This window comes from Alosa pseudoharengus, unplaced genomic scaffold (assembly GCF_046254945.1).
Source record: "Alosa pseudoharengus isolate Yale_2024_CS ecotype anadromous, Long Island Sound unplaced genomic scaffold, YU_APseudo_1.1 YU_APseudo_1.1_scf_20, whole genome shotgun sequence".
Lineage (NCBI taxonomy): Eukaryota > Metazoa > Chordata > Actinopteri > Clupeiformes > Clupeidae > Alosa > Alosa pseudoharengus.
The window spans coordinates 36500624-36510623 of NW_027468664.1; the positions used below are offsets into that span (position 1 = coordinate 36500624).

The 10000-nt window shown below is 43.4% G+C and overlaps 1 protein-coding gene across 2 annotated transcripts in view; it reads right to left on the minus strand.

The window, feature by feature from the left end:
- The window catches only part of LOC143136455 (plexin-B2-like), a 173123-nt gene that overhangs the window by 9103 nt on the left and 154020 nt on the right, over positions 1-10000 (minus strand). For both annotated transcript variants that reach the window (XM_076297176.1, XM_076297175.1), the window contains exons 28-32: positions 7494-7640; positions 5190-5346; positions 3428-3528; positions 2283-2367; positions 1670-1821 (exon numbers count right to left, since the gene is read on the minus strand). In XM_076297176.1, coding sequence (XP_076153291.1) covers positions 1670-1821; positions 2283-2367; positions 3428-3528; positions 5190-5346; positions 7494-7640 — 642 coding nt within the window. The remainder of the gene's footprint in view (positions 1-1669; positions 1822-2282; positions 2368-3427; positions 3529-5189; positions 5347-7493; positions 7641-10000) is intronic.

Below are 10000 nucleotides of genomic sequence, written 5' to 3' on the forward strand. Positions count from 1 at the left end.
GAAAAGACATGCATGATAAGACACTCATTCTTATTCTGTACAGTGTGTGTATGAGCAGTGTCTCTTCTGCCTCTAAGGAGTCTGCTTTTCACCGGCCGCCTAATGAGATTTGCTCTCCGGTTTGTCCTGCATTATGAGTCATGTTTGCAGCCAGGCAGCAGCCCTGAAATATCTGTGTGTGTGTGTGTGTGTGTGTGTTTTATCCATGACCTTGACGACTGTGAGCGTGCGTGCGTGCATGCGCGCGTGCGTGTGTTAGTGTGTGTTCATATGTGTGTGTACATGCGTGACTGAGGTATGGCCGAAGCAAAATGTGTGAGGACAGGTAGAGAGAGACACCTACACAATGAGAAGCAAGAGGAGTGAGAGGAGAGGATGTGGAAAAACAGAGGGATAGAGAAGGATTGAGAATGTGTGAGCTTTCACTGCGGAAAAGTGAGGGATGCAGAAAGAGAGGAAGAGAGAGTGATACAGCTGAGCGGCTTTGGCCTGGGAGAGAGTAGGCAGATTGATCAAGAGAGAGAGAGAAAGAAAGAAAGAAAGAAAGAAAGAAAGAAAGAATGAAAGAAAGAAAGAGAGGAAAAGAGAGAGCTGCAGCTGAGCAGCTTTAGCCTGAGAGATGGAGGACATACTGTAGGAAGAGAGAAAGAAAATCTGGGAGGCAAATTGATGGAGAGACAGAGAGAGGGGGGAGAGAGGGAGAGAGAGAGAGAAAGAGAGAGATATTTATTTTACTTTTTTTGCAAGAGAGAGAGAGAGAGAGAGAGAGGGTGAGAGAGAGAAAAAGAGAGAGAGAGAGGGTGAGAGAGAGAAAAAGAGAGAGAGAGAGGGTGAGAGAGAGAAAAAGAGAGAGAGAGAGAGAGAGGGTGAGAGAGAGAAAAAGAGAGAGAGAGAGAAAAGTGTGTGAGTAAGTGCTGCGTTAACAGAGTGGCCTTGTGAGCTAGATTATGGTGAAGAGGTAAGGAACAAACAAAGAGTTGGAGAGAGAGAGAGAGAGAAAGAGAGAGTTTGGGAGAGTGAGAGAAAGAGAGAGAGTTTGGGAGAGTGAGAGAAAGAGAGAGAGAGTTTAGGAGAGTGAGAGAGAGTTTGAGAGAGCGAGAGAGAGTTTGAGAGAGCGAGAGAGAGAGAGTTTGAGAGCGAGAGAGAGAGTTTGGGAGAGCGAAAGAGAGAGTTTGAGAGAGTGAGAGAGAAAGAGAGTTTGGGAGAGCGAGAGAGAGTTTGAGAGAACGATAGAGCAAGAGAGAGTTTGAGAGAGTGATAGAAAGAGACAGAGAGACAGAGATTGTGAGTGAGTAAGAGTTACCTTGACAGAGAAGAGCCTGGTCAGGAAGATTACGGTGAAAGGAAGAAAGTTAGAAAGACAGACTGTGTGTGTGTGTGTGTGCGTGTGTGTGTGTGTGTGTTGGTGTCAGTGTCAGTGTCGGTGTTGGTCTCGGTGTCAGAGTGTGTATTTGTGTGTGTGTTTCCTTGGCAAAGAGCAGTCTGCTAAAGTATACTTCAATGGTGGCAGAGTGTGTGTGTGTGTGTGTGTGTGTGTGTGTGTGTGTGTGTGTGTGTGTGTGTGCATGTGTCTGTAGTGTGTGTGTGTGTGTGCGTGTGTGTGTGTATGTGTAGTGTGTCTGTAGTGTGTGTGTGCGTGTGTGTGTGTGTGTGTGTGTGTGTGTTTTACCTTGACGGACAGCAGCCTGGTCAGGTAGATCTCGGTGATAGCTTTGGTGGTGGACTTGTCCTTGATGCTTCCCTTCTTGGACTTTCCCTCCTCCAGCTCGTCCACCGGACGCACAAGATGGAACACCTTATCGTCCTCCAACAGAGCGTTGCCTGGACAACCCAGAGGTCATGTGACAATTAGCACACTGCTAATCAGCTACTAATATGACAAAGACACACTACATTCCATTTCCTGAGGCGATGTCGGAGAAGACAGTGATGACTAAACATCTTCAATCTTAATCTAACTATCAATAAATAGAATTTTCTTCTAAATATGAATGATACATATGAAGCAATGAGTAGTCATGCAGATATGAATGTTTCCATGAATAAATTATAATATTAATGTCTAGATATGTCTAAATATAAATACATGAATGAGATATAATGGAGTTTTCATGTGAATGCCATTGTGGTATGATTGTAGCAATGAATAGCTCAGTAAATAAAAAAGAAAGAACTTTGAATGTAGATGTAAGTACAATGATTGGTACTGATATTAAATATGAATGAATGTGGCCTAATTTGAGTGTGATTGCAATGCTAATGGAGGCTGATGAGGGACTCACGCTCTTCATGGTTATCCTGATGCTGATCAAAGGACTGTTGAGTGTGAAGGACTCTGGACAACACCAGTGTGGCGTTGTCTCGCACCTAAACACACACACACACACACACACACACACACAAGGACAGACACACACGCAAGGACAGACACGCACACAGATACAGAGAGAGAGAGAGAGAGAGAGAGAGAGAAAGAAAGAGAGATTTAAAATCAACCAATAAATCAATCAACAGGTCATTTTGCACAACTGCCTCTAATCAGAACTTCAGTTCATAACTACACACATCAGAGCCATTTCATTCCCTATTCAGCTAAACTGTGCTAGCGACAAATAGCCAGCTCGCTGCCCAATGGCACAGAGGAACCTGCAAAACAGCACTCAATGCATCCTAATTGCACATTTACTTCCATTCATCTTCAAAAGGCTTTTATCCTACAGCTTTTTACACAACAGATAAACATACAGCCTTGGTGCTGATGGCCCCGAGGTCTGCCAGTTAACAGACCACACTTTCAGAAAGACTTCACACTTTAGAAAAGTCTGGCGAAATACCCCAAAGAAAATGTAATTCCACCCATTCCCGCCTAACCTCACATGACTGAGAAGAAGAGTCTCTCGTGTGTAAGTCTGTGTGTATCAATGTGTGTGTATGTGGAGAAAGAAAATGGCCATTGGTGCCGATGGCCCCAAGGCCTGCCAGTTAACAAAGACTTTACAATTTAGAAAAGTTCTACAAGGAGTCATTACACAAGACTGTGCAGATACCCATGCTGTTAACCTGCTGCACTGGCTTGAGTCTGTCTTTTAGAGAGCATATGTGCTCAATTATTTTATTTTATATGTATTTATTTGGCCAATGCTTTTAATCCAAACTGACTCACAGTGAAGGAAAACACTCAAGCTGCAGTGCAATTGGAAGACAACAATAGTGTGACCGCCTTTACACACAATACAAAAAAAACAGAGGTTGGGCATCAAACCCTTGAGCTTAGCATTGCTAGCACCTTGCTTTATCAGGTGAATTACTGCTTCTCAAAGATGACAACAAAAAAAGCTCTACAACACGGCAGTAAAGCAGCATTTGCCTGCAGGCTACACTAAGCTCCAGCTGTGCGCTTGAGAGAAGCAGAGACAGACAGACTCACATTGTAATGGGCCAGCGTGTTGAGCCTCTTCCAGCGGCCTTCTTTCTGGGAGGTCAGGTCCAGGTCAGAGAGGATCTGCCCCGTGGAGCCTGGGCGCCACTCTGTGGTAGGGGTTGGAAGTGCAGGGTTTGTGTTAAAAGAAAATGCAGTTGAAAGAACACGCTAACTTTTTGCCGTCTACTCCAGAGCTAGATAAGAGGATTCCTTTCAAACACTTCTGACTCTGAAATGACTCAAGTTGTACCTATGAAATATAAAATGCAGTATCTCTCACTGTGTGTGTGTGTGTGTGTGTGTGTGTGTGTGTGTGTGTGTGTGTGTCTGCTTGTCTGCAATCTGTGTGTGCATGTGTGTGAGTGAGAAAGTGAGTGAGTGGGGGAGAGAGAGAGAGAGAGACAGAGAGAGAGAGAATATTTGTATGTATGTATGTGTGTGTGTGTGTGTGTGTGTGACTGTGAAAGGGTGTGTGATAAATTGTGTGCTCCCTGTGGGAATTGCACAGGCTCCCATAACTCTGGCGGAACACCCCCAAAGAGAATGTAATTCCACCCATTCCCGCCTAACCTCACATGACTGAGAAGAAGAGTCTCTCGTGTGTAAGTCTGTGTGTATCAATGTGTGTGTATGTGGAGAAAGAAAATATGCATGGGTGCGTGCGTGTGTGTACATGTATGTGTGTGGGTCCGGGTGTGGTTGTGACAGTGTGTGTGCAAGTGACAAGGATAGAATTTGTATGTGTGTGTGCGTGTGTGTATGTGTGTGTCATTCAGAGGCGTAGTCATATCAGTGATTCTGCAGTCATCCAGCAGAACCGCAAGACTACGGGACTGAATTAAAGAACCCTTCGGTTCCCTGCTCAAGGGTCCTGTTCCTTCTCAGAATCACAATGAGCCTGGTGCTCCGCTCTACACTCTCACTCTCTCTCTCTCTCTCTCTCTCTCTCTGGGTTTGGACATTGTGAGTTTCATTTAATTCCCCCACTTTCCTAAATTGTGTTCTATGTGTCAATGCAGAACAAGATCTAGGCAGCAGACAAGAAGTTGAGAAGACAAGTGGGCATTAACCGGACCAGGAGTCAGAATAACGCAGCGGCAAAGTTCACATCATAAAAGTTTTGGTGGTGAAATTTAAATGGGTTCATTAGCCAACACTTCCTGCTGTGGGTGTGGATGTGTGCTAATTAGTGAACCCAGATGGCAAGTGCAAGAAGTTCTGGGGGCGATTTAATTGTTCTGAAAAACCTGAGGCACATACATGCCTGCTGTATTCGGGTGTACTTTGGACGAGAAAAAAGGATAAAAAACATCTGCTGAATCATTTAGTACAGTTTAGACTGACTAAGTGTGCAGATTAGCATGAAAACAAATTGATGCAGCATAAAACAGTACGTATACATATAGCATAATGATGGCAATGTACATACTGTAGATAATGCCTTTCCTGGGTACACCACATAGTGAAGTAGGTGGAGTGTTCAAAATAGACAATATATGAATGTTTGTTAATAGGATGTCAATGTTTAGAAATATAAGTATACAGATCTGTGTTGTATAAACGCATGGATATACAAATATCATGATACAGAATAAATGTATGTATATTAATATATTCAGAAAATGCATTAACATATGGTAAATATCCTCATACTGTATAAATGTTAAAATATATACATATTTTGGTATTGTATATTAAGGTATGGATATGTAGATGTTTTGAAGTTTGAGTGATAAGTGATAAGGTAAGGAGATGTCTCGTGTCTTACCTAGAGCGACACTCTCCACCTTGGGCCTCTGAGAGTAGGGCAGGTTGCGGTACACCTGTTCGATAATCTTCTCCTTCACCTGCGAGATCGTGTCGCAATTCAGGACCTTCACTGGGGTCACGTCCGGGCCCTCCCCGTGCACCAGAACCTGCAGGGTCTGACCAAAGAGACCATATGGACAGCAGTTACACATCAGGGCCGCTGTAACCTCTATGACCTATGAACTTTGACCTTCAATAACATCACACTCAATCTGTATGGAAAAATCTTAGCGTAGTGCATGCTACATAAATGACTCACTCATAATTTAGTAACCCTCTGTGATATACAATTGAACATTATCCTTTATTTGACCTACACTGGCAGATATTTTTCCATCACACACACACACAAAATAGAAGATAAGAAGAGAAACACACACACACACTGATGAGTTTTACAATGACAGCACATAATATTTACAAGTACTGATTGAAAGCCGTTCCTATTGTTCAAGCTTCAAAATGTCCAAAGACAAAAGCGTTTACAGTTTACCAACCCGTTTTGTTGTGAATTCCTACTTTAGTGTGAGATTCTCCCCCTCACACCTCCCGGAAGCCCGCAGACAGGCCCATAGATCAGGAGAACCGACCGTAAACCCCCACACCCTTATCTGGGAGACACAAAACCAGACTGTGCCTACTGGCGTCCAAAGCCACATAAATCCCACCTCTCTCCCGCTTTAACCTCCCTCGCTACCGCCACGGCGGCAATATTGATATTCTTCTCCTTCGCCAGGAAAAAAATATATAAAAAATAAATAAAAAATACTCAGGGCTACTGTGCGGAAAAGACCGATACTGAGCTTCAGTGCCCGGAATAGCGGCCATTTCCAGGGCGTTGTTATTATTGTTATTGTTATTTAGTGGGCCTGTGCTATCTTTCATTCCGTGGACACGTTATCAGCGCGTCTGCTTCTTGCTAAGATGGTCCTGTTTAGAGGAGTTCTGGCTGTTCTGGCTCTCCAGTCGCCGCATTAATAGTCTGATTAGAGGAAACCAGACTCACTGGCAGCCATTGCGGGTCTGTGCCCTCGGCGCCCTGACCTCGCCCTGTGCTCGGAGCTATTACCGCACAGAATTGAGGGAGATAGTGCTGAAAGGGCAGGTATAATGGACCTATAGTGTGTGTGTGTGTGTGTCCGTGTGTGTGTCCGTGTGTGTGTCCGTGTGTGTGTGTGTGTGTGTGAAAGAGAGTATGAGTAAGAGAGTGTGGGTGTACAGTACGTACACCATGTGGATCTGTGCGTGAGTGTGTGTATGTGTGTGTGTGTGTGTGTGTGTGTATGTGTGTGTGTGTGTGTGTGTGTGTGAAAGAGAGTATGAGTAAGAGAGTGTGGGTGCATGCACACCATGTGGATCTGTGCGTGAGTGTGTGTGTGTGTGTGTGTATGTTTGTTTGTGTGTGGGCTAGTGAGAGGAAGTGAGGGTAGGTACATCGTGTGAATCAAGGGTGTGTTAGAAAGTAAGTAACAGAAAAGGAGAAAATGGTTGAGTTTTAATGTGTGTGTGTTAGGGTTGATGACCATCAGATGACTTAGATGCCAGTTGTTCTTAGATGCAATGTATGTATAAATGTATCTGACAAATAAATGGCTTGACTTTACTTAAAAATTAGAGCTCAATATCAATCATGAAACTCAATATGTTTTTCAAGTGATAAATGTGTGTGTGTGTGTATCTGTGTGTGTGTGTGTGGTTATGTGTGTGTGTGAGTGAGTGTTTGTGTGAGAGAGTATGTGTAAGAGAGTGTGGGTGTATGCACACCATGTGAATCTGAGCATGAGTGTGTGTATGTGTGTATATGAGTGTGTGTGTTTGTGTGTGTGTGGATGTGTGTGAGCTAGTGAGAGCAAGTGTGAAGGTAGGTACATCGCATGGCTCTAGGGTGTGTTTGAAAGTAAATAACAAAAAAGAAGAAAATGGATGAGTTTTAATGTGTGTGTGTGTGTGTGTGTGTGTGTGTACTCTCGTGCTGAGTGAACACAACTCCTCCTCAGTGTAGTGAACACACTCTCTTCCAGCTCAACACAACTAAAGCAATGCTTGATGGAACACTGCACTGCACTGAATGTCTCAGCAACACACACACACACACACAGACACACACACACACAAGCGTTCCATGACCGCTCACCAAGACGCAGTACTCCACGTCGTCGCCGTTGAGGGTGTATATCTCAGCAACACACACACACACACACACACACACACACACACACACACACACACAGACACAGACACAAACACACACACACACACTCACCAGGACGCAGTACTCCACGTCGTCCCCCAGCAGGCCCGTGTCGTTGAGTGTGTACTTGGCCTTCTTCATCTTGGCGTCCACCGGCCCCTTCTCCACCTGGTGCTTGATGGCCTTAAACAGCTTGTACAGAGGCTCTCCAACCGTGTCCTGCGCACATTACATCCAATGACATCAGCTACTGTACACCCAATTACAATGACATACCATTACATTACACTCAATTGATCTGAATTCAATTGAAGTCTTTTTTATTTATCTGAATTACAATACATATAGTTACTGTATTCAGATTGCACTATATGTGGTCATCTACAGTATGTTCCCCAAATTGTGTCCTGAACAAATTACGGTACATTCAGTCACATGAAATAGTAGGGCAAGGTTACTAAATACATACTAAATACATTAACTTTAATTAACTTTACAAATACATTTCTTCACTTTTAACATTCAATTCTACCTTTTCGGTTTGCTTTATATTCCATCAGTGTTGAAAAAAAATTCTAAGTGCCGAAAAGTGCAAGTAGAGAAAAATAAATAAATAAAAATAACAAACATCCCCAAATACAACAGTATGAGTAGACGGTCAAAGGCCATTGATTTCCATGGTAACAGATGATGCAGTTGACAGAAATGTGGCCCTGATACAGTGTGGATCTGCAAAAACTCTATGTGACTTGTTCAGGTGAATTAATAGGACATGTAGTTATATTATTCTCTGGTTTTATTAAGAGGTGCTCTAAGCGATGTTGGTAACATCACTTCTGTTGACGCTCAAACAAAACAGAGAACTAGCTCTCTATTCCCTCCCCCGCCCTCCCGTGCAATTGAAACTCTCCTAAACGCGCATCTAATCGGTGATTGGCTGGAACAGTTTGTTATGTTTTTAAGGTGCAGGGTGGACCAAGTTGTTTTTGTTGCCGTTTTTGGAGCCTGGACTGTCCACAGAGCCCACATTTTTTACAGTGTATTTAGGCCACAGGCAACTAGCAGATGGTGAGGTGATGTATGGGACAAAAAATGTTTTAGCTTCGACATGTAACATTGCTTAGAGCAGTGTTTCTCAAAGTGTGGTCCGGGGACCGGGGACCACTGGTGGTCCGCAAGCTAACTCAAGTGGTCCGCAAGCAGACATGATAAAATATAATCATAAACCAATAAACCAACTTGGATGTAAATTCAAACAGTTCTGCAACACTGCCTATGTACAGTAAGCTATGCCAGTTTAAATCATATGAATCATCTGACACAATAAGCAAGGTGCAAAGACAATCAGCAAGGTGGTTCATTGAGTAGGCCTACATGTATTGTGTACTGTTGTTTTTTGTTATTAGTTAAGTGGTCCTTGGTCAAAAAAAGTTTGAGAAACACTGGCTAAGAGCACCTTTAACTATGGTACACTCAATACCACACTGCGCTGTAGCCCAAACAGAAACCCTCCATGTTACTGGACCTGACTCTGATGTAAATGAGGAACACACTGGTATGTGTTTTACATTTGCTTTACATTTATAAATGTTAGATATACTGTGCAAGTCCATTTTTTTTTAACATCCACCGCAACCGAGAAGAACATAAAAGACACCAAAAAACGCTTGCATAATAATTAATTCCTTAGGCTGTATGTCTAACGGATGCAAACTTCCAACAGTACAGGGTTGGATTTCAGCTAGTTTTTGTATGCTGCTTTAAAAGGGGCTGCTATCTCCTTTGGTTCTGCCTAAGAGGGCCCTGGGTCTTGTTTACAATTCAAATCTATGTAAACGTTGGCTGAGCCTGTTGATTTGTGTGAGCTTATGAGCGTTTAAAAGGCTTATAGGGGCCTCTGCCACTGCAGACATCCTTGTCCAATTTATGCCCTTCAGGTAAGTAGCTAATTAGGTGGGACAGCTTTGAGAAGAAACGCAGCGCAGCGCAGCACAGCGCAGCGCAGCGCGTGGGACCGGCACAAAGTTCTCCTCCGCAGTGTGTGTGTGTGTGAGCATGCTGTGTTTCCCCCATACTTCCTACAGAGTGATACATTCACATTTACCCACATACCCACATACCCACACACACACACACACAAAATCATCCACTGAAAGTGTATGCCTTCTAACTTTCAACACACAGACAGACCAATCGACACTATACACTCTTACACACACACAAGCGTTTGTTTTCTCATTGCTATGCAGTAGGGTCCTGGGAGAATGTGTTGGTTTGAGGTTCTGCTGGTTACAGATTCCGAGAGCTTGTGTTTTTATCAACATGGATTCTTCAGTGAAAACATGGAATGTCCAAAAGTACTTGTGTGCTCTGAAGCTAACAAGAGTTGTGTTTACTATTATTGCAATATCAGAAAGTAAAAGTCCTGCTGCATTTCTGTTTAAACCCTTCACTTAATCAGCTGATTTTAATTAGCACAACTCTTAAGCCAGGTAGATCAGCTAATTAGTGAAATCACCTGTATTATGTGCACAGGTAGAACCAATTCATGGGTTTCATCAGGTCCCTTTCCACAGGTG